Source organism: Equus quagga, chromosome 11, assembly GCF_021613505.1.
Source record: "Equus quagga isolate Etosha38 chromosome 11, UCLA_HA_Equagga_1.0, whole genome shotgun sequence".
NCBI classification, from domain to species: domain Eukaryota; kingdom Metazoa; phylum Chordata; class Mammalia; order Perissodactyla; family Equidae; genus Equus; species Equus quagga.
In genome coordinates, this window is record NC_060277.1 from 94155825 (window position 1) to 94178588 (window position 22764).

The window sequence follows — 22764 nt, forward strand, 5'->3', positions numbered from 1 at the left end:
CAGGGCACCCCCCACCTCCAGGACTGAGCCCAGGTGCATTTCTCTTCCCAGTGTTGTGTGGGCCTCGCTCAGGGGTGGCAGCAGGTGGCAGGTGGACTTGGGCAAAGATCCTGCAATCTTCCTGATACCTACTCTGACCCGGGACTTTGTACCTGTCCTGGAACAGCAGATGACACTGCACAGAACATGCTGAAAGGCCAGGAACCTTGGAGACAGGAGGTCCTTTGCTAGAAGGACTCCCTCTCCCGGCCATGGGAATCTAAATAAGTCCTGGGTGGGTCCTCTCTTCCCCTCCCACTCCCACTTATGGCAGGAGAAGGAAGCATGAAGATTCCTCTGAAGACAGAAAGGCCAGGAGAAAAGGCAGGCCTCCCAGGGAAGGAGCACTGCAGGAAAAGAAGTGCGAACAGGGGAGGTATTCGGAGGATGGGACTGGGCACTCCCACTTAATTTATGAAGCCATTGCTGGACCAATCCCCTCGGTGGCCACGGCACAAGCCGTCCCTCTGCCAGCCCAACCTGACTCAGCCAGCCTGTGGAGCCCAGAGGTGGAAGTTCTGTCAGAGTAACAGCCGGCCAAGCCACAGAGCAGAATCCTGCTCTCTGGGCTGCTGCTGCTCCTGCTGGTTCCCTCCCAGTCCCTGGGCTCGCTCTGCTGGGGCAGCAGGAAGAGCAGCATCCCAGGGTCCCTCCTACCATCCAGGCAGAGGGTTGAACTGATGCTCCCACACTGCCCTCAGCCAGGAGTGCCGTCCACAGCCCTGTCCCCCACCCCCAGGGCCCTCCAGGAAGCAGACGCCAGACTCGGGGGAAACAGGAACACAGTGTCCTTTATTTGCGTTTCTCAGAATACTGTACAAAGGGAGTAAAAATCCTATTCACACTTTGCTTAGAAAGATTTTTGAGGTGAAAGTTCCCTATGATACATGATGGGGTGGGAGTTGGGGGGACCAGGAGGCAGAAAAAAGGGCCAATGACCTCCCCTTCTCCCTCAGGGCCCTGGGAGGGGGCACAGGAACCCACACCTTTTCAAAAGTAATACAGATGCTAATCATATGGGGAGGGGAGAAGGTGGCTCCTCTCCAGCCCATGCTCAGTCTCCTGCCCCACCCTCTTCTCCTCAGACAGGAGACAGCACCTGCAGGCCAGTCTTCACTCTTTCCATTATGCACAAGTTACGAGGTGAAGGGCTACGGGAGGGCCCCACCATTCATTATTTCTGCCCCAGTTTCCCCATGTCCCTCACACCAAAGGCAGTGTCAAACTGGACCTGTGCTTACAATGACTCACAGGCCTCTTCCACCCATCACCACCCCCTCGTGCCAACCCAGAGCTTCAAACCCACAGCAGCCTCCTTTCCTATTACCACCATCATGCTGTGGGTAAATTAACTCTCCAAGCTGCCCCGCTCCCTGACCATTTCCCAAAGGATGAGTTTGGGTTTAGCTTCTGTCCCTACCCTCCTTCCCTTGTACCAATCTCTGCTGCTATGCAGACCCCTTCTTCTAAGTCTCAACTCACTATGTCCCTCCACCCCCCACCTCCACCAGGGCCAGGATGGCAGCAGCCCTGGCCCCTCACCTCTGGGACCAGGCCATCCATACCCAGCCCCACCATCCTTCTCCTTACCCTCCCCACTCCCACCCAGTACCCAGGATGGGTCAGAGGGGAGCTACCAAAAGCATGAGACATGGAATAGATGGTTCTCTATCCAGAGGGATGAGGCACCGTCACGCACTTGCTTTCATACATACAAGCACACACTGAGTGTCATCCTAAAAGATAAGAATTAAAGTGAAACAATCTAGAAGCTGTACCATCCCCTCTGCTCCCCTCGCAGAGGTTAAAGTGCTTTAGCAATAGGATGAGCAAGTGAACAGGGGGTTTCCCTGGCTTCTTGTCTAACCTCACAGGTCTGTATTCAGCCCCAGAGCCCAGCCCATTCCATGACTACCCCCATGGAGTCTCTATCCAAAAGGCAAAAGGAAAAGATGAAAAAAATCAGAAAGGGTCAGAGCCGTGGGGGGCCCACCCCAACCCCTCTACAAGCTACTTCAAGTCGGCTACTGGGGGACAAGAGCGGAGAAACTAGGGCCCAGAGGCTCAACTCCCATCTCTGGCAGTATCCAGAGGCTCGTTCTGTCTTCAGCATCACAGTACAGGCCTCACCCCTCCCCCGCCATCCTGGGCAGGGGAAGGGGCTGCACCCTCAGTATTTATTGATTCCAAAAATCCGGACGCCATGGAGCTGGGGCAGCTTGGGGATGAGCACACTCATCAAGGACACAGTGTTGAGGATGAAATGGATCTGGTCGTACTTGGTATAGAAGCTGGTGAGGAAGTACCTGGGTGGAGAAGGTTGGGGAGAGTTATGACTGTTTGGAGGTCCCCTTCACTCCCTGAGTGAGGAGAGGCAGAGTCCCAACAGCCAAGTGGTCATGGGAAAGACCCCCAGAACGGAAGCAGGGTGGCAAGATCTCCCTGGCTAAAGAGGCCCCCTGCTTTACCCCAGGCCTATGGGCTACTCACTGTCAGGAAGGAAGCCCCAACTGAGGAAAGACAGGGCCGGGGAGGCCTGAGCCCAGCATAAGACCCAGAGACACTCCAACTTTCTTTCCTCTGTTCGTTCCTATGCGAAGAGCCAGAGCTAGGGAGGTGTTTAAGCCTGGCGGGGCCCCAGGGGTCCCCAGGCCTTGGCCTGCCTGCCGGTGTCCTCCTCTACCCAAGGCACTCACAGCACGATGGGAGTGATGGTCAAGAACTTCCGAGACGCTGTGAACTGGACCCCATAGTCCATCTGCTCCCAGTGGGTCAGCAACCTCGCCTTGCCCTGGTCCGGGGTCTCAAAGGGTGTCCCCTTCACTGTGTGCAGGAAGATGTACATGCCCTGGAGGAGAGGGGTCTTCAGTAGAGGACACAAAAAGCAAAAGGCCCTCCCCAGCTCAGCTCCTCCACCCCAGTCAGAATGGGCTCCGGGTGATCAGGAGCCTCCCGCTGCTGGGCAGGGAGATGTGGGCTGGAGGTCAGCATGGAGCAGCTGGGAGCCTGGCAGGAGAATAAGGGGGTGAGAGGGCAGGCCTGGCATGAGGAGAACCATGGGGAGGAGTTAGCTGCAGAACTGGCATGGAGATGCTGCTCCTCCAGCCCAGTGACGGCCTCCCTGTGCCAGATGGGAGGGGGCAAGCTGATGGGAAGGAACTAGGCCCCTGCTCGCCCACCAAAAGCATATAAGGTAGCAAGCAGGTGGTGAGGGAGCAGAGAGGGGCAAGAGTGGAAGATGGTTTGAGATCCTAACTTGGGAAAGAAGAATTTCTGCACTGGGCTGGGTGCCTGGGTCCTGCGGACTCTTTGGGGCCCTTAGTTCAGCTCTCAACTGCCCATCACCCAGGCCCATAAGCTACCCCATCCTGGAGATGTGGACAAATCTGCAGATTTTATTCCACTTATTGGCGTGCACAGGGCTGCAACCCAGAGCGGGAGTGGGGCAGAGAGATGAGAGGTGGGTCTGGCTCTGGTGACAGATGTTGTCAGTATGTCACCCTGACATCTGGCCCATGTCTGGGGGGGCTCCCCCTACTCCTCAGCCCTGCTCTGCTCAGCAGAGTAGCCCACACGGTTGGGTGGGCAGCAGGCAGGTCCTCACCATGTTGTGGATGAGGTTGGTAAGAGTCCAGACGACAGGGACGCTCACGAAGGGGATGCTGAGCAGCACAACATGGAGAAGCCCGATGGCCAGGACATAGGAGAGCCAGATGCCGCGGCTGTTCATCACCCGCGTGTTGGGGTTCACCTCGCTGTGCGCGGTGCCCACATTCATCCTGCTGCCCCTCTCCTGCCACTGCTCTGCAAACAAGCAACACAGGTGAGACAGGTCACACCACTTTCCCTGCCCCCTCACAGCCTCCAAGTCCCACAGGGAGGGAAGCTCTGCCTTCCCCAAGAACTACAGGCAGGTCTACTGTTTGATTCTCAAGCAAAGAGGTCAGAGAAACTCCATGCGGACTTAACTCTCTTCATTTTCCACTGCTGGGTTGGGAGAAACACCAGGCTGCCCCAAACATCACCCAACCAGGACGGTGCCCCACCAGCCACTGGGAGTGCCTGGGTGGATAGACCAAGAGGCATCCTGCCCCAGAGCAAAGAAACCACTGCCTGTCTCCCAATCTCATCCTCCAGAGCATTCCCATGACGGCCCTCTTCCCACAAAGCCCACAGAGGGGACAAGAGTCCTGTCCCCTAAGAATCAGTCAGCATAACCCCTGCTGGACTCTCTGTCTCACTAAGGGCCTGATACGGGACATCTACACCTGAGTCCTCTCCCCTGATTAGAAGGAAGAAAAGGAGGTAGGGCCTGTGAGAACAGGTAGTGGTGGATAAAACATTTGGGGATCACTGCTTCTACCCATCTCTCCTAATTCTCCAGCCCCTCCCCTACTGTGACCCAAGAGGACTGAGAGTAGAAAGAGGGAGGGAGGGAAGAAAACAAAACAACAGACTAGGGACAACCTTTGCCCAGACCTGGAAGCCTCCTTCTTGGTGACACAAAACACCCTATCCAGACATTTTATCCATTTGGCAGCTGCTCAGGCTAACCCTCATCATGCCACTCACTCTGCCGCCAAATCACCAGGGCCCCTTTCCCTGGTGAGAGATGAGGATAGAGAACGTAGCCAACATCTACAGCTCCCATGGGCAGCTGGAACCCACATCAACATACCCCTCCCAAGGACACAAAACCACACCTGTGGTCTCTCTCCTGCCCCTTTCCTCTCTGCCCCACCCATCCTCGCCTTGGTCTCTTTTCCCAGCACCTGTTTCCAAGTGTAAGTTAGCACCATGCCTTCCCTGCCCAGCTCCAATGGCAGAAGCCCTGCAGCTGGAAGAACCAGGAGGATTGTCCTTGATGCCCAGGAAATAATGCAGCCCAGTTGCACTCCTGGATGCAGGTAAGGAGGGGATGAGCAGCCCTTGTCCAGAGCTGGCTATCCCCAGATCCCTGAGGGCCCTGTGACCAGCAGGAGGTGGGAACAGATGGTGCCTTTGTACTGGCTCACCTCCCTAGCTGAGGGAAGGTCCTGCCTGATACCCTAAGGTCATCACCACGGTAACAGCCCTGTCAAAAGATGGGGAGGCAGAAAGGGGTCCCAGTTGGGGGGTATCCTGGAAGTGCCCAGGAAGCCACCTCCCTCACCCTGCTGCAATGAACTCCCCCAAGACTCATCTGCTATCTGTCTCTGGCTAGGATCACAGCCAAGCCTGCGTAGGAGCGAGAATTCTCAAGGATCAGTTCCTTACTTCCAGGATAATGGGAACAAGTTTCCTCTTCTCAGCTCCAAGCTTAAAGACCTCAGGGGAAAGGTGATCCCATAACACAGCTTCCCAGCATGCAAACATACGTGAGATGGCCCAGGGTGCATCCTAGAAAAGGTGATGCTCCTGGGGCCCATCAGCTCAGCCCATTAGGGTGGATAACTGGGCCTAACAGAAACCCAAGGAACTAGAAAACCGAGACTGGCTCAGTTGTTTACCTTCCCAGGGCCTTGGGGCTTCAGTTACCCTAACACAGCTCTTGGGACACCTACTATGCAAAAGTCTTCCCCTAGTGAGGGGGGTAGCGGGGGGGCTGGCTAGGAAGTGAGGGCTCTGAAGGACTTACTACTGTCTAAGGAGAGAGAACGTGTTCCCCAAGGCTGACCAGGATCTGCTGCCCCTCCCCACTTCTCCCTAACCTAGACCTCCAGGGGTGCAGGAGTAGAGAGCCCTCCCTGGTATTTTGCCCAGGAGTGCCAAGAGCCTTGCTGAATCCCAGATCATCCTACACTCCTTTCTGGCTGAAACAGGGCATCCAATGAAGACTAATGAGTCTAGGAGGGGCTCAGACCTAGGACCTAACTGACCCCCTGGGAAGTTTCTTCCTGAAGCCTGAGCACTACCTGCCCTGAGAGCAGAAATCCCAGGAGACTCCCCCCAAAGACAGAAGAGACCGATAAACTAAGAAAAAGATTGGCAGCCAAGAAGCACTCTCGACACTTTGGTGTGACTATGGGTATGTATCACTTCCATTAGTAAAATAACCAATCGCCCCTCACCCACAAGGGGAGAAATGGAGAGAAACTGGCAGAGGAAGAGCAAATCTACTGCAGCTGAGGCTGAAAAGTTCTGCTGCCACAGCTGGCAGGTGGCTGCCGGTACCAGTCCCTAACGTGGTTTCATAACCTGTCTCAAACTAGAGCCTGCAGCAATTCTGTTCTGTTAACCACTTTCTCACCGGTAACTCTACTACTCCTTCTTTCCCTTCCCCCCTGGCTCGACATGCAAATATCCCTGCCCAGCCAGTCCGTCAGACACTTAAGCCAAGGCCACAGTGCGCCCCAGGGCAGCTACCAGGTGAATGCCTCCTATTCTCTTCCCCAAGTAAGGGCAGCCCTTTAAGCATCAAACCTTTTACCTTCTGGATGAGGAGCACAAAATATTCAAGCCTGCAACCTGGACCCCAACGAGAAGTCCCCGGCAGCACGTCACAATGCCCTTTTCATTCTGCCCACCCCCACAACCCGTGGGGCCACAGTCGCTCACCTCTCAGCTCTGGCCCTGCCTTCCGGACTCCGGAGACCAGTAGGAATGGAAAGCCGGCGAGTACCGAGGCGAACCCCTACTAGCCGGGGCAGAGGATGAAGCGAGGAGGCGGAGCCCTCCCTATTGTTGAGGTTTTCTGAGCGAGACCTTAAGCCGAAGGGGAGCCTCCCGCTCCGCTCTCCAGCCTGGGACCTCGCACACGGAACCTGGCCCGGTCCGGAGCCCCACCCCCACCTCCTAGCGTTCACCCAGCCCTAGAGGCGGCCAAACCTTTATCCCCGAAGCCCAGAGCTCCCCGCCCCCCACCCTCCACCCCCAGCCCGAGCGCTCCTCCCCGACGCCCCATTCCCGGCCTCCGCCTCCACTTTCCCCTTTGCGCATCCCTTCGGCTGATGCACCCGCTCGGCTGCACCCCCTCCAGCCCCACTCACTCTGCTCCAGTCCCCTCCAGCCCGGCGCCTCCCCCAGCAGCCCCCACCTCCTTCCCCGCCCCGCCTCTAGCCCCAGGAGTCTCCCAGTTCGGCCACCGGAGGCCGCCCTTCTGGACTCACCGTGCGGGGCCGGAGGTCGAGGGCCCGGGAAGGGTGCCCGGGGCGGGGGTCGCTGCAGCTTCAGCAGCTGTAACAACACCGCGGAGGCAGCCACCCCGCTGGCAGCCCCTGCCGAATCAGGGCCCCGCGCCGGAGCCGGTGACGTCACCGCCCAGCGCCGGCCCGCCGGATGCCTCCTGGGAGTTGTAGTTTCTCCCCTTGCCTGAGTGCCGGCCCGCCCGACGCCTTCTGGGCGTTGTAGTTTTCTCTCCCCGCTCCAGCTAGGGCCTCGCTGGCGCCGCACGGCCCGGACGTTTCAATAGCTAGTATACTAGGATCAGATGGTATTGCTTTGGCGGGTAACAATTCCTGCTTTTGCGTCCGCGCTCTTCAAGTGCGGTTTACCCTTGCTGGGTTTTGCGGATGAGGAAAACTCGCAGTTTTAAGTAACTTGCCGTAGTTCTCCACTGGGTCTTAACCTGGACTGGAGCCCAGAGATTCTGACCCCAGGTCAGAATTTTTCCGCTACACCTCACTACCTCCGCCCTGGCCGAAGAGTGGCTCCTCCATAAACGAACTAGCCCGTTGCCCTGCCGAGCCTGCGTGGAAGCGGGCTTTTCACGACGACGGTTACGATGAGAGTCTGGAGGGCAGAGATCGCAGCCTGTGGACAGCGTTGGTCCACAGCCTGCCTACTCCTCAGTTACACCTGGGCCAGGCCGCATCCTTGGCCTCCTCACATTAGATGTCAGAAGAGGCCATGTGTCTTACGAAGACTCCTTGATGAATGGTTAGGAGTCTGAATTCTAGTCCCAGGTGAGCTTGTGTGGTGTGCGTAAGAGGCTCCACTTCTCTGGTCTGCATGCTCTCGAGGCAAGGACACAGATTTTACTGCCAGGTAGACATAGCGTAGGCACTCCTTGAGCAGCAATGTGACCCTGGACAAATAACTTGTCTTAATCTCCAGTTCCACACCTGTGAAAATCAACCTCCAAGGTTGTGCAAATTCAAAAGAATGTGTGTAAAGCACCTGTTGCACTGTAGGAAGCTATTTCTGTAGGAAGTTGAACTAAATGGCTCTTAATGTCTCCTGGGTCACCCTCACTCTCCATGTCACCAAGAGGGCCTTGTTTGAGTAGTTTCCACTCCCCTACCCAGCTTCTTTCTAAGCCCACTCTATTCAAGGCAGGGCTGGAATAGCAGGATCAGATGAAGTCATGACTTGCCAACTTGACTGGCTGTAAACACAACCTGAAATGAATGTGAGGGGATAGAAAGGAGAATGCTGGCCCAGGGAACCTGGGGACGCTTCCTTCAGCCCTCACCCACCCCTCCCCTGGGGGCTGCTAGGAAACAATTTTCACAAAGCTGAAATGGGGTCCTGGGAAGTATGTAGTGGGGCACCAAGCAGGTGGATATCTGAACCACTCAGAACAGGAGAACAGGCAGCTTCTAGAACATTTCCAGGGCCAATGGCCCAAGAACACTCATCCCAAGACCTAAATAATCAACCCAGAGTCTAAAGTTCTGCCTTATATCCTACAGAAGTTTCTCCTGGTTCTTGGAGGCCCCTCTGCTTATAGTCAGACTTCTGAAGACAAAAGCAAACAACTGAATATTGTCCTTTCCACAGAAACCTCCCTAGCATTGAAGCAAAAAAAGATGTCTTTATTTTTTACAAAATGAGCCTAGTTGACCCTTTTGACTTTTCTCTGAGTTTCTTCCATCCTGCATTAAGTTGATCAAGCTCTCTGGATCTTTGCCAGTTTCCTCACATCTCTGCAAAGCTCCATGACCCAGACTGGATCCACGTCTCAAATAAGGTTCTGACTAATGCATAGTCTAACGGAAAGATTACTGGACATGCCATGCCCTATTAATAACCCCTGTTATCAAATTTTTTTCACAATGGGAATGAACAGAGTTCTGACTCACGCTGGGTTTGTGGTAAATTGTGGATCACTTTCTGCTTAATTTAGCCTGAGTCTTTGTCATCATCTTTCTCCTTCTCTAGTTCTCTGCCCTTATAATTACAATGTCTTCACCAAACATCCTTCAGCCGTGAATAGGCCTAAGCACTGTTCAGAACGAGTGTCAGCACTCTTATGTGGTGCTGGGGAAGGCACAACCTCTTGGACAAACAGTTGATAATATGTGCCAAGAAGTTGTAAAATCATTCAGGCCTCGGAGCCATGGTTATATTTCTGGTAGCATACTCTAAGGAAGTACATCTCATGTACTATGTGTGAGGACGTTCATCTTAGAATTATTTATTATAGTGGAAAACCAAAAGTACCCTAAATGCCCAAGAAAAATATTATGGTATGTCCATTGGATGGGATAGTATGAAGCATTATAGTAAATTGTTGTGAAAACTATCTGGCAGTATGGGAAAATGCTTGCAAGGTTATATGAAAAGATCAGGGAAAAAAATAGCATGAGCATTCCCCAGGGATGCAATCAGAAAAATCTAGAAGAAGGGAAGCTAGAAGAAACACCCAATTCCCTTAACAAGTAGAAGAAAAAAGAAGAGGGAGAGACTTACAGATTAAGATAAATTAAGCAATACATCAACCAAAAGCCGTACTTGGATCCTGATTCAAGCAAGCCAACTTTTTTTTAAGATTTTATTAAATTAGGGAAATTTGAATATTGACTATTCAAATTGATGATATCAAGGAATTATAAATTTTCAGGCATATCATATTGTATTAATTTTTTTAATAAAATATCCTCATCTTTTGGAGACATATACTAAAATGTATGTTGATGTATGATATGATGACTTGATTTGCTTCAAAATAATCTGGGCTAGGGACATGAGGGAATAAAAAGCAAGATGGGCCATGAGGTGATAATTATTGAAACTAGGAGACGGGGACATAAGATTCCTTACATTATTTTCTCTACTTTTTTATGTTTGAAATTGTCTATAATAAAAAGTTTTTATAAACCTGTATATGCATTAATGATTAGGAAAAAAGAACAACACTGGTGAGATGCTGGCACCAGACTGCCAAGGTTCAATTCCCTGTTCTGGTCACAGCTGTGTGACCTTAGACAAGTCACTGAACCTCTCTGTGTTTCAGTTACTTAATTTCTAAATGGAGATGGTGATGATCATGATAGTGCCCACCTCACGTTGTTGTGAGGATTAAATGGTCAATAAATGTGAAGCACTTAGAACAATTCCTGGCACCTAGGAAGTGCTCTATATGTGTTGCCTGTTATTAATCCATTCCACATTTGAATGATATTTAAGCATCTACTTTACTAGGCTGTGGAAATTCAATAAAATAAAAACAGATCTTGTTAGGATGGAGGGATTTGGGTGATCTTTTTCATTCTCTAGTTTCAAACTTTGTGTAATGTGAGATAGCTTTAAATCTTTTATGAAATGTGTGTTTTTAAAACAGAGTGAGCCACCATCACAGGCTCTCCCTGCCCTCTGGGAGCTCCTTAGTCTGCTGAGGTAGACGCATTTCCCAGCCTTGGGGTGTTTCCAACTGGCAGGGTGGCGTGGCCTCTGCTTGCCGGAGATACACCGTGTGGGCCGAGATAGCAAACATGGGCGGGGGTGATAAACTGGGACCACATTCCAAGGTGACGCAGTGGTGGGAAGTGAGGAGGTGGGCATCAAGAAACATAGCCCCTTCCCCGAGCCCTAAGGGAGAGAATGGCACCTCTCTACTCCTTCTACCCCCCACTCCCCTCCAATTCACTCCTACACGACCTCCTGATCCCCGCCACCTCACCTCCCTCCTTCCTGAAGGGGAGGTGTTGAGGTCACACCCAGAGCGAGCACAGGGAGGAAGGGAGCTGTTTATTTCCTTGGCAGTTGTGTTTTTGTTTGGTTGGGGAGCACCCCAAGCGTGTGGTGGCAGCGGGGTGGCGGCAGGGACAGTGATGCTAAGTAGACAAAGAAGCACTGAGTGACAGCCACTGAGCCTGTAGGAGAGGAGGCGGCACAGCGACTGGCAGCCTTGGCAGTGGGCACTAGCTCTCCTCCCCTTGCCCAGCCCTGTGGTTGGGTATTTTGGGCTGTGGAGGGAAAGGGCTGAGCTGGCCAGGGCCTCCACGCCAGAGCCAAGGCCTGGGAACCAGAACCTCCCTCTAGGAATCAAGAGCAGGGCTGTTCTTTAGGATTATGCAATCTGCATAATCTTTGATATGGACAATCGACATCATCTCCCACGGGGAAAACAAAAACAGTTTAGAAAACTGTAAACATTATAGATCAAAAGGGCAATGGTTATAAAAACAGGAGCTTTAAGAAAAGATCCCCTAGTGTCCTTCCAGTTGCATGACTACGCCAGTAGACCCCACCTCTTTAGAAATGCTGGGTGGCCACTGCCCCAGATCATCTTCTTCCCCTGCTTAACACCAACTCCTCCTTCAGTGACAATCACAGCTGACATGATTTAGCATTTGCTACGTCCCAGGTCCTGGGCAAAGGGCTTTACGTGTATAAAGTCTTTTAATCTTTAAACCTGTGAAGTAGGTTTTTTATTATCCCCACTTTACAGATGAGAAAACTGCAGTACAGAGAGTTTAAATATTTTGCCCAAGGTCACACAGCTAGGAAGTGGCATTTCTCCTAAAAGCCATTCCTGGCCACTCCCCTGTCGTGTGTGTCCCTCATGTTCCCGTAGGTGCCTTGTAAAGTCTTCTATCCCACACCGAGGGTGCTATGTTTAAGTTATCTGTCACACAGCCACCTCCCCGGCTAGGCTGCTTGCTCCATGTCTTAGTGATATTTGCATTTCCTGCACATAGTGGATTCTCAATGAATGTTAACTGAAGGATGTAACTGGCCCACACATCCCGGACTACAGCCACACTGAGCTTCTAACCGGTCTCAGACACACCTTGCTCTTTCTTGCTCTTGTCTCAGCCTACAATGCTTTTCCTCTTATTCTTTTCCATCTAGTAGACTCCTATTCATCCCTCAAGCCCTAGCTCACCTATCACTTTCTTTGTGAAGCCTTCCCTAACTTTCCAGGCAGAGTCCACTGCTTTGTCCTCTGGGCTCCTCTGACCCCAGCAGACACCTCAGCGAGAGCCCACCCCTAGGCTATCAGGTGGCCATATGTGTGCACACGCCATCTTCCCCCTTTGTCTGGGGGATGACCCAAACTGCCCAATATTCTCATGTTAGAGGGTCCCTGGCTGACATGATAGGAAAAGTAGCTAGCCTTCCTCCTTTTTTGTTTATCCCTCTCTATCCAGGCTGGACCTGAGGACTTCCAACATGTGGGAGGCAGGGGCCTGGAGGCCTGCTGAGTTTCTCTCCTCCCAGGTCACATCTTTGGGGCATGGAGTTACTGCCTTTGGAGGGAGGAGCTGTGACTCAGCCCCAGCCAGGGAGGGGGCCTGAGGGACCTAACTTTCTGGGGCCCTGAACTTGGGAACCAGGGCCCTGCTGTGCCTCAGCCTCTTCTCTGCCCACCATCATAGACACATTAAACATCAGGCTGGAAGGGATCTCAGAGACAGTGAGGGCCAGAGAGCCAAAGGCCCAAGGAGGTTGGGGAAGGATATGACCAGTGGCACAAATGTCTGATGGTCTTGGGCCTGGCCCAAGGGTTTTCCTACATGCCCCACAGGCCACGGTAAAGAATGGAACACCCCGGTCATCCTCCTTCAATCCCACACAACGGCTTCCACTCAGTTCCCTCCCACCTGGACTGTTGCAGTAATGGTTTTTCTTCCACCAAAACGTCCTCCACACAGCCAGCAAAGTGATCCAAATATCAAAGCTCATTTTAAAACCTTTCAATCCTTCAGCAACTGAGTCAATTCCCAATTCTTCCACGGTGTAGAAGACCACAAGGATCTGGTGCCTTTCCACTGTAACGATGGCCTTTGCCACCGCCCCCTCTACTCTGTAGTCGAGGAGAAGCCAAGCCTTCTCACGCTCCCTTGTTGTTGCGCACACTCTGATGCTCACCTGATGAACTCAGCCTTAAAGACCCAGCTCAGATGTCATTCCTTGGTGAAGCCTTCCCTGATATCCTGGAAAAGGCAGTGTGTCAGGTAAGAATGTTCTCAGCTGAAAGCAACAGAAAACCAACCAAAGGAATGATTCTGACCTTAGGTAGCCAGCAGAATCACCTAAGCAGCTTTTAAAAGTCCCCATCACCAGAGATGTGCCAGATCGATTTTATTAGAAGCTCCATGATGGACCCAGGCATCATTAGTTTTCAAAACCTCCCATATTCTAATGTGCAGCCAAGTTGAGAAGCACTGAAGCGGGGTTAGTTTTTCTCACATAATGAGTCTAGAGGTAGACGGTTGTTGGTCTTGGTTGAGTGGCTCACCATATCCGGGCCAGCGGCTTTGTTGTCTCATGGTCACAAGATGGCTATGGTTGACCCTCCATGCTCAAAGCAGGGGGAAAGCTGTAGGGAGAAGGGGAGGGCCCAGCCCATCCTCTTCTATGAGCAAATCAAAGACTGTCCCAGAAATTCCTGCAGCAGACTTTTACTAAGATGTCATTGACCAGAACTGAGCCACCCCCAGCTGCCAAGGAGGCTGGGAAAGTGAGCAACAGGACTTCCGATAGACTGAGAGGACCAATCAGGCTCTATCATAAAGGACTGAGTACTACTCCCAAATCAGTGTGTGTTATCAAGTTAGGAGGTAAGGAATGGATACTGAAGAGTGGCAGAATATGCTGCCCCAGAATATGCCACTTGGGCATAAGATTATTTTGAGCTAAAAGCACTTAAAAGACAACAGATGCAAGAAGGGCATTCTAATCTCCCGTTTTCTTCCAGAAAACAGGAGACAAAAACTCTCCTGTGAAAGATGCCCTCCTGGTACCAGGAGAAAATAAACATTCTTTAATGGGGAGTCAAAGCTGAAAAATTTGGTACAAACAGACCTTGTTAAAATAATTCTTATCTTCCTCTAGCCTCCCCAAATAGTTTAGTTACCTTTTCCTCATATATCGTAGTTACTTTTCCACAATTGCCTCTCTTTATTCACCCTAGTATAAAAGTATTTGTGTTTTGCCACTTCTTTGGGTCTTCATTTCCTTATGACAGCTGTGTCATGTAAAACTTGTATAAATTTGTATGCTTTTCTCCTGTTAATCTAACTTATGTCAACTTAGTTCTCAGACCCAGCTGAAAAACGTGAAGAGGATAGAGGTAAAATGTTGCCTCCCACGATACCAAGTAGACAGCCAGCAGATGCTGCCAGTTACTTATTCTCTCTCTGGGCTTCAAAGCTGCTCGTACACACATTATTATGGCAGACATCACATCAATGCATTGTGGAGACGTGTGTTGACACGTCCATGTCTCCCTCTAGACTGTAATTCTCAACTCAGGCTGCACATTAGAAATACCTGGGGAGGGGCTGGCCCCATGGTCTAGTGGTTAAGTTCGCACACTCCACAGCAGGTGGCCCAGTGTTTCGTTGGTTTGAATCCTGGGCGCGGACATGGCACTGCTCATCAGGCCACGCTGAGGCGGCATCCCACATGCCACAACTAGAAGGTCCCACAACAAAGAACATACAACTATGTACCGGGGGGCTTTGGGGAGAAAAAGGAAAAAAATTTAAAAATTAAAAAAAAAAAAGAAATACCTGGGGAGATTTTGAAAAATATCAGTGCCTACACCACATCCAAAGAGATTTTAATTTAATTGGTCCAGGTGAAGGCCAGGCATAACTAATTTTTAAAAGCTCCTCCAGGTATGCTAATGTGCAGGCTGGATTTTGAGAACCACTGCTACAGAGCCAGCACCTTAAGAACAGGATCTGTATTCCCTTCAACAAGCACGGGTCTCAGACATGGGGCTCACGGGAAATCCTCGCTGAATGAATGAATGGCAGAGAAAAATCTGTGCTCCAGGCTTGTCAACCCTCAGCCTGCGCTGTGCACCATCCTGAGTGTGGTTCCTCCTTCCTCCCCTTCTGTGTCCTCTTCTGAGCACTGCAATTAGCCACCCTCCATTAACCACGCCACTACTCCAGGTGGATTCCCCTATGTGCACAGACTGCCTGCTTCTCCCACAGCTGCTGTGCTGGGCACTCCCGGCCCACTCTTGCCTGGTAGCTGCCCTGGTCTGAGAAGCAGATAACTCTCTCCATCAACAGCCAGGCTCAACTCTTGTGCCTTGGCTAAACCCCCTGCCCAGTGTGAGAGAAGAGCAGCGGGAGGGTAGGGTTCCACACGCTTTTTATTCCACATTCAACCACAGTCCCGAAATCAACACCCAAGTATTCATGGCAGAGTGCCTGGCCTAACTAACAAGCAACCCGCAGACAAAATCTTCACTTCTCCCGCCCAAGCGTAGAAAATGTGTCTTATCTGATTCCTTGGGCAAATGTGAGTGTGAGAAATGCCCCTGCTGATATCACAAGAATGAATCAGTGGTGAGTACATCCCCAGAGATGACGTTAGCCGGTATCCAACCATCAGAACCATCTGATTCTGACCCCATCACACTTCTGAAACTACCTGTTCAAAGGTCACCTACATGGCCAGCTTCATGTGACCTGTGCCCTGCGCTCGGAAGGGCCCTGCACTTGATTTTACGATCTGCTGTTATCTCTTGAAATTCTTAACAGTTTTTGAACAAGAGACCCCATATTTTCATTTTGCACCAGGCCCTGCAATTGTGTGTCCGATCCTAGTCACCCATAGTCTCTCACAAAATCCAGCAAGGTTTTTCTCCTCACAAAGGTCTCCACAGCATATGACCTCCACCTTCTCTGTGCAAGTCTCTGTGACACTCCACTCTCCTGTTCCCTTCCACTACATCAGGACAGAGTGGAATAATGGGGTGCCATGGGCTGCAAATGAAGGGCTGGGATCAAGGGGCCCTGGGGAATATGTCGTCCAAGCCTTTCTTGGCTCCCGGACAAGAGGGAGAATTAAAAGTACCAATTTGGCAGGCCGGCCGGTAGCATAAGGGTTAAGTTCACAGGCTCTGCTTCAGCAGCCCGGGGTTTGCTGGTTCAGATCCCAGACAGAGACCTGTGCACCACTTATCAAGCCATGCTATGGCAGGTGTCCCAAATATAAAGTAGAGGAAGATGGGCACAGATGTTGTCTCAGGGCCAATCTTCCTCAGCGAAAAGGGGAGGATTGGCAGCTGATGTTAGCTTAGAGCTAATCTCCCTCAAAAAAAAGTACCAACTTGGGAACCCAGGGCCCCAGCAAACTGACAGAACCAGAGTCAGCTCCAATCCAGAACATAAACTCAGTGGGAAAACTTGTAGGCATCCATATCAAATGTCAGACACCTTGAAGAACCCCTTCTAACTCCTAGAGGGGCCATCTACCAACAGTGCAGAGAACAAACTGAAATTGAACCATGGTGCCCCATGCCAGGCAAGAGAGTTGAACACCCTGTGAGGAGCCAGGAGATGAGGTCCTCCAGAGAGGGTCAAGTTTTCCAAGGAAAGGCTGAGGGAAGTTTGCTCACCATGGAAGAAGGTGCCACAAGGCCTGGTAGACGGGCAGAGATGGAGAATGCAGGAGGGATGGAGTTGGGAGGTGAAGGGTTGCTGAAGGCAATGGATGTGAGACCGGGCCCACCCCAGTTCTACCCCCTAGGCGTGCCAAGCAGGGATTCTTTTGCTCAGCCAGGCTCTGGGAGAGGGGCAGAGGTTCTGGAAGGCAGGGTCTCAGCCCTGGATGGGATGGAAGATGGCAACGTCAAGGCCTTGGGAGGGGAGCCTGAGGCAGGGAATGGAATTGGGGCCTAGTCTCCCCACAGCAGAGTTCATCAGGATCCAGGATCTGCCCTCTCTTGGCATCGTCTGGCCAGGCCGTGGCTCAGGTATCCGACACCTGGGGCCTGGAGTCACATGCCAGGAAACCCAACACTCTTGGGCCCCAGCCCCCAACTCCCAGCAGCTACAAGCAAGCAGGGCTTCTGGAGGAGGAAGCGGGTCTCCAGAGCCGAGCAGCAGGGAGGCTACTTCCGGGGAGAGGGCAGCACAGGAGAAGGCTCTCCTACCAACAGGGGTGAGAGGCTGGGAGGAGGAGGGAGAGGATGAAGGAGGAAGTGCGGGGCGGAGAGGACAAAGCTGGGGCAGGCAGAGGGGTGGATGCTGCAGGAAAATGGTGGATAGGCACAGAGGTGGGGCCTTAGTCACCTAGCCTAGTTGGATGCCCTAAAGTCCTATTGCTGATCCATCCTCCTTATCTCCTTCACTCTAGTACCAAACAGGCCCTCTGGTGTCTACCCAGCCCACCTGGCAGCCACCCAGGTAGGTTGGCAGAAAAAGACTTTATTCCAATGAGGGAAATCAATACATGGGCAGAGGCAGAAACTTAGAGACCCCTATAATGACCAACAGGGCCTTGGACCGAGAAACTTCAGAGGTTAGCCCTCCAGAATCAGAGACCCCAGATGAGTCTCGGGCCCAGGGGACCTTTTACCCAAAGAGCCCAAATGAGGAGCTCTAAGCCCCAAAGAAGAAGCAAACAATGTCACCCAGGCCTGAGAAAGTCCCCAAAGGAGGGACCCCAGTCCAAAGAGACTCCACAGGGGACCTGAGGAAGAGAGAACTGGCAAAGGGGAATGGAATTCTCTTGACTCACTCTTCTTTTATGGGGCTTTTTCTTTCCCAGATCCTACTCCACTCCAGGACTATGCCAATCTGTGGCCATGCTCCCACCAGGCAGTCACCTCCTGTCCCTCTTGCTGGTAATAGGCACAAGGAGTACTGTGCCCAGCCCCTGGGTACCTCCCCAGGGATGCTACGTGGCAGAGGAAGCCGGTGAGCGGACCTTCCGCTGCAGCCAGGCAGGCCTGAGTGCTGTGCCCCCAGGCATCCCCAACGACACCCGCAAGCTCTACTTGGATGCCAACCGGCTGGCATCAGTGCCAGCTGGTGCCTTCCAGCACCTGCCTGTTCTGGAGGAGCTGGATCTATCCCATAATGTCCTTGTCCACCTCTCAGGGGCCGCTTTCCAGGGCCTGGCTGGGACGCTGCGCCACCTCGACCTCTCTGCCAACCAGCTGGCCTCAGTGCCTGTGGAGGCCTTCATGGGGCTGCAGATCCAAGTGAACCTGTCCGCCAACCCTTGGCGCTGCGACTGTGCCCTCCAGGAGGTGCTTAGGCAGGTGAGGCTGGCACCGGGCACTGGGACAGGCATCGTGTGTGGCCCGGGAGCCCGACCAGACCTCGTGGGGCAGGAGTTCCTGCCACTGGCAGGGGAGGAAGAACTGTGTGGGACGGGGCGGGGCGGGGCCCGGCGGAGCACTGACGTGGCCCTGCTGGTCACCATGGGGGGCTGGTTGGTACTTGTGGTGGCTTATCTGGTCCACTACGTGTGGCAGAACCGGGATGAGACCCGACATCCCCTCAAGCGAGCCCCTTTGTTGCCCGTGCGCTCCGAGGACTCCTCCACCCTCAGCACAGTGGTCTGATGACCAGGGCCACTCCTCTGGCCCCATGCCCCACACTCCTACCCCTATGTCCTCTCTTCTCCTCTGACCCCTTCAGCCTCCTCTGCAGCCCCATCCCATCCTCCAAATTCCACCCCCTTCCCCCTCCAGCTAAACACCTGATCTCTCTCTCTCTCTCTATTTGGTGCCTGGAGTTTTTGGTGCCTGCGTTTGGTGCATACTCTGGGTCTGGATTATGCTAGACTCAGAGACCTAAAGCTCCTGAGTCCACAGTGGTGGAGGACAACATAAAAGAGAATGACAGTAGTGGTATGTGTGCCAGTTCAGAGGGAGGAGCAGGCAGCTATGGGAACATGGAGGAGGAAGCCTCTGCCTGGCAGACATGGTCTCAAAGTCTTCACTGAATGGATGTTTGAGCTGACTCTTCAAGAATGAGGAGGGCTCTGAGCAGAAGAGGGAGGACCCTACCTGAAAGGTGGTAGACAAAGACAAAGAAGATGCAGAACAACTCTGGATGTCTGGGCAGCAGCAAGACCTACCTGGGGCCTGGAATAGAGGATGCAAAAAGGGGCAAGGGTTGGAGGTGAGGTCAGAAAGTTGGGTGCAGCTGGATTGAGAAGTATCCCGTGGGCTTCTCCTCTCCTCTCTCCATCTCAGCTGAGAAGCTCCACCCTCACTTCTTGCCTCTCTCTTGGCCCCAGGCTCCCCTCCCTGCGCCCTCTATTGGGGCCCCTCTTCCTTTTCCAGAGACTCCCTCATCACTCTGCTTTCTCTTTTATACACTGAAGAGCTACCTGAACCCTTTCCCTTGGGAGGAAAGTGGTCTTGTCTATGCTGGGGATGAGTCATTGGAGAGCTGGGGGTGGGGGGAACTAGGAAGTCTCCCATCCTCAGAACATCACTGGACAACTCAATAAAGTCACTTTTATTAATGCCCTTGATCTCTTTCTTATCATTCATTTCACTGAACATGTGTGGCCTGGCAGGGAGGAGGGGGAGGGTGTGGAGACCTTCACCACCACATCAACACCCCTTTAGTGATGGGTGCTCCCACTAGGCTGGATGCCAACTCTTCCCTCCCCTCCTGCCTCCCAGCTCCTGACACCAGAGTCTATCTGCTAGGGACGCCAGGTCCTATGAATTAATGATGGTGGAATGGAAGGATAGGGAATGGGAGGGGGCCAGGAGGGAGGACAAACAGGGAGAAGGGAAGGAGGGCAACGTCCAGGCACCAGTGACCAGCTGGCAGTCTCCAGCCTGCTGGAGGGCGCATAGGAAGCAAAGGGAGAGGGAGTTGTTACCCTCTTGGCAATCTGTCTTTTCTCTCAGGGGGAGTCTGAGCAGGGGGCAGGGAGAAAGCAGATGTGATAAAAGATAATAAAAGACTTCCTGGTTGAGGGACACCAAGTTGGCTGAAGGAGGGGGCCATATGAGATATCCCTATCACCAAATAGGATGCTCAAGGGACCAAAGGGGGCCACACAGGATGATCCACTCATGGGGCCTCCATGGAGGAAGCAAGTGCTTTGGGGAGGCTTCTGGGAGCCCCAGCAGAAACTGAAGATAAGAACCACTGAACCAGGCTTCCACCCAGCTCGGGGAAGAGCCTGGGGCAGAATGGAGGCCACTCGGGGAGTGGTAAAGAGGAATCTATCACCTCCCCTGGTCCCTCTGATCTTGCTGACTTTCCTGTCTCCTTTCCAGCCTCCCTTTCACCCTTTCTCTCTCCATCCCTGAGGCTCCTCCCACCACTCCAAGGCTGAGCTCCTCCATATCATCCAGAAAGCCTCAACTTGACTCATCTCAGAAAAACCTGGGACCACCCCCCCATCCTCTTTTCTCGGGAGACATGGGCTTCCCCACTTCCAGGGATGCTCGGGGATGGGGGAAAGAACTGGGGTGTGAGAAGTTTCAGGTTGCAGCTTTGGCTGTCCACCCCAGCTACTCCCTCGACTGGGCCTTGGAATCCTGGCCCCATCCCTATCAAACTCTCCATTAGTCCCTCCTCTGCCACTCTCAGAGTCTGTCCCACTCTGCTATCCCATCCCCTACTGGAATCGGGCTGGACACGTCTCACTAGGTTCTGGGAAAGAGACTGTGTAGACCTGTGAGGGAGATAGGGTGGCGGACAGCTGGAGCCCCATGTCTCTATCACTGGTGCCCATTCCTGGACCTTCATTTGACTCCCTGTCATCCTGAGCAGCAGAGACCGTGCGCATCTTTAAGGTCTGCAGAGAGTCAGTTCCCCTCCTCTGACATCTAACCCCAATTCCCAGAGGTGAGCTCAGGATGGGAGGGGATCCAGGGAGGAAAGCTTGCTTGGATTCCACATCAGGAGGAGTCCTGGAGCCCTGGGTAATAAATGATCATAAATGACCCCTCTAGGTCAACTTCCTTTCCCTTTCTGGAGCTAGGACAGGAGAAAAGGCAAAAGGGGGACAAGTGGAGCAGAAGATGGGGGTCTGGGGAGGTAGCAGGGGAGATGCTTCATTGACTCCTCTCCCCAGGGAGAGATCCCTTCACCCCAGACATTTGGGGTCCCTGAGTCAAAACTTGGTGGGAGGGGGGCCTTAGAAGCTGTGGCTTCAACTCAGCCCATCAACGGAGACTGGACAGAGCAGGGCATCCACAGACTCAGACAGGCTCCCACCTGGAACGACAGTCGCTGAACACCTAAGCCCTTCCCTCAGCACCCTGGCCTCTGGGTTGTGCTTGTCCACTGGGCAGGCAGGAGTGGGTGGCATCACTGGTTTCACCCCTACATCCTTATCTCTGCCAGGGACCAGGGATCATAGGACCTGTGCTCCAAGATGCTACCTGGGCCCTGGTGAGGCAGCTAGGTGGCCTCATTGATGCTGCCCACTTCTGGCCCTTCTGCCTGGTACAGAGGAAGAGGGGTACACACCACACCAGATCTCCCTCTCCCACTGGGATGTGCTAGAGCCAGGAATAAAGCCACCAGGTACAAAGACAGCCCAGGTACACACCTGGTTCAGCTCTGAGGCAGGAACCTAGGACACCTGGGGGAGGCCCCAGCTTATCATCCATGTGCAGCATCATGGAGCTAGCAGGCTTTGGTTTGGGGTGGTAGGAAAGGAGTGGTCCCTCACTCAGCCCTTCCACCACCAGCTTTTCCTGCCCTATGGAGCAGAAGCCTGGAGCGGCAGGGAAAGCAGACACTGGCATCAGGGAGTCCCCAGTCTGAGGAGGTGAGACTTGAACCTAACTCCCAGGGAACTCTCAGGCTAATGGAAACAATAGGGTCCTTTCTCTTTGGGGAGCTCTGAACCTGGTGAGACCCAGCATACCCCAGACACAGAGACTTAGACACCTACAAAGACTTGTTATCTACAAAAGGAAGTGAATAGAGAGCAAACTGAGTACACAGAAGCTGAGAGAGGCAGTTAAGGAGCAACGGGTGGGGCACAGCCCCCACCCTTCCTGTCTTTGGCTCAGGTGCAGACATTTCAAGTGAAAGGCTGGGCTCTCCTACAGACTGAGGGCATATCAACATCCAAACCAAAAGCAACCCAGGCAGCTTATTCCAAGGGAAGGGTGTGCCTCCCCCATCAGACTAAGGAGAGATCCACCTAGAAACTGTGTCACCTCATCTCTCTAGGATTCTGTCATCAGCAACCTTGCCTGCCTACCAGGAATGTTGCCTCAAACCAGGAAGGCAGAGAACAATGCAGAGCAAGGCCTCTGAGCTGCCAAAACGGATGCCACCACAAATCCACTATTTCATTCAACAAACATTTATTGAGTTACTACCATGTGCCAGGTACTGCAGATACAAAGATGAGGAAGTCATGGCGCCTATCCTTGGTTAGTGGATCAGTGATGACAGCCTGGGTGACAGAGGTGAACACAGGGGCCATGTGAGCCCAGAAGGTGCGGCTAAAGCAAACACCAACCAACGTTCATAAACTTTGTTCACAGGAGCATTCACTCACCAACCCATTTATTTTACGCATTTTTTGAAATTTTATTTTACATAGAGTTCTAATAATTTTGACACTACAGTTTCCTGCGTGCAACAGATCAGAAGCAGTATATCTGAAGGAGCAAAAAGTATATAACAGCTAGTCAGAATAACAGCAGTGAGAAACAACAGCCAGAGAGCAGGGAGGCACATTATTAAAAGTATTTATAAGAATTCAAAACGCATTGCAGTAGACCGTTTTAGTATCTTCTAAATGGCCCTGTGTGGACAAATGATTCTCCCTGCCTCAAAGGGGCCTATGGGCATTGGCAAAATGCATAATATTAATCACATTGAC

General features: G+C 52.6%; 2 protein-coding genes across 4 annotated transcripts; one reads left to right on the plus strand and one right to left on the minus strand.

The window, feature by feature from the left end:
- Positions 1-812: 812 nt before the first annotated feature.
- ORMDL3 (ORMDL sphingolipid biosynthesis regulator 3) lies at positions 813-7280 on the minus strand. Of its 3 annotated transcripts, none has more exons than XM_046676937.1 (4): positions 7128-7280; positions 3644-3843; positions 2736-2887; positions 813-2345 (listed from the first exon to the last, which is right to left on the minus strand). In XM_046676937.1, the coding sequence occupies exons 2-4, from the start codon at positions 3815-3817 to the stop codon at positions 2210-2212; spliced, it is 462 nt and encodes a 153-aa protein (XP_046532893.1). In that variant the 5' UTR covers positions 3818-3843; positions 7128-7280; the 3' UTR covers positions 813-2209. The 3 variants fall into 3 exon arrangements, with proteins under 3 accessions (XP_046532893.1, XP_046532892.1, XP_046532891.1); XM_046676936.1 differs by having other exon boundaries at positions 3644-3838; positions 7128-7246; XM_046676935.1 differs by lacking the exon at positions 7128-7280 and adding an exon at positions 6577-6811.
- On the plus strand, positions 4837-18505 carry LRRC3C (leucine rich repeat containing 3C). Its single transcript, XM_046676313.1, has 4 exons — positions 4837-4946; positions 6761-7312; positions 7617-7781; positions 17704-18505. Exons 1-4 carry the CDS (start codon positions 4837-4839, stop codon positions 18503-18505), a joined length of 1629 nt encoding a protein of 542 aa, XP_046532269.1.
- Positions 18506-22764: the final 4259 nt, after the last annotated feature.

Coding starts and splice junctions, on each gene's coding strand:
- ORMDL3 (XM_046676937.1), bottom strand. CDS start 3,817: ATGAATGTGGGCACCGCGCACAGCGAGGTGAACCCCAACACGCGGGTG. Junction 2,888..3,643: donor CCAACCTCATCCACAACATG/GTGAGGACCTGC, acceptor CCTCTCCTCCAG/GGCATGTACATCTTCCTGCA. Junction 2,346..2,735: donor ACCATCACTCCCATCGTGCT/GTGAGTGCCTTG, acceptor TTCTCCACCCAG/GTACTTCCTCACCAGCTTCT.
- LRRC3C (XM_046676313.1), top strand. CDS start 4,837: ATGCCTTCCCTGCCCAGCTCCAATGGCAGAAGCCCTGCAGCTGGAAGA. Junction 4,947..6,760: donor AGTTGCACTCCTGGATGCAG/GTAAGGAGGGGA, acceptor TCCGCTCTCCAG/CCTGGGACCTCGCACACGGA. Junction 7,782..17,703: donor GATCGCAGCCTGTGGACAGC/GTTGGTCCACAG, acceptor TTTCTTTCCCAG/ATCCTACTCCACTCCAGGAC.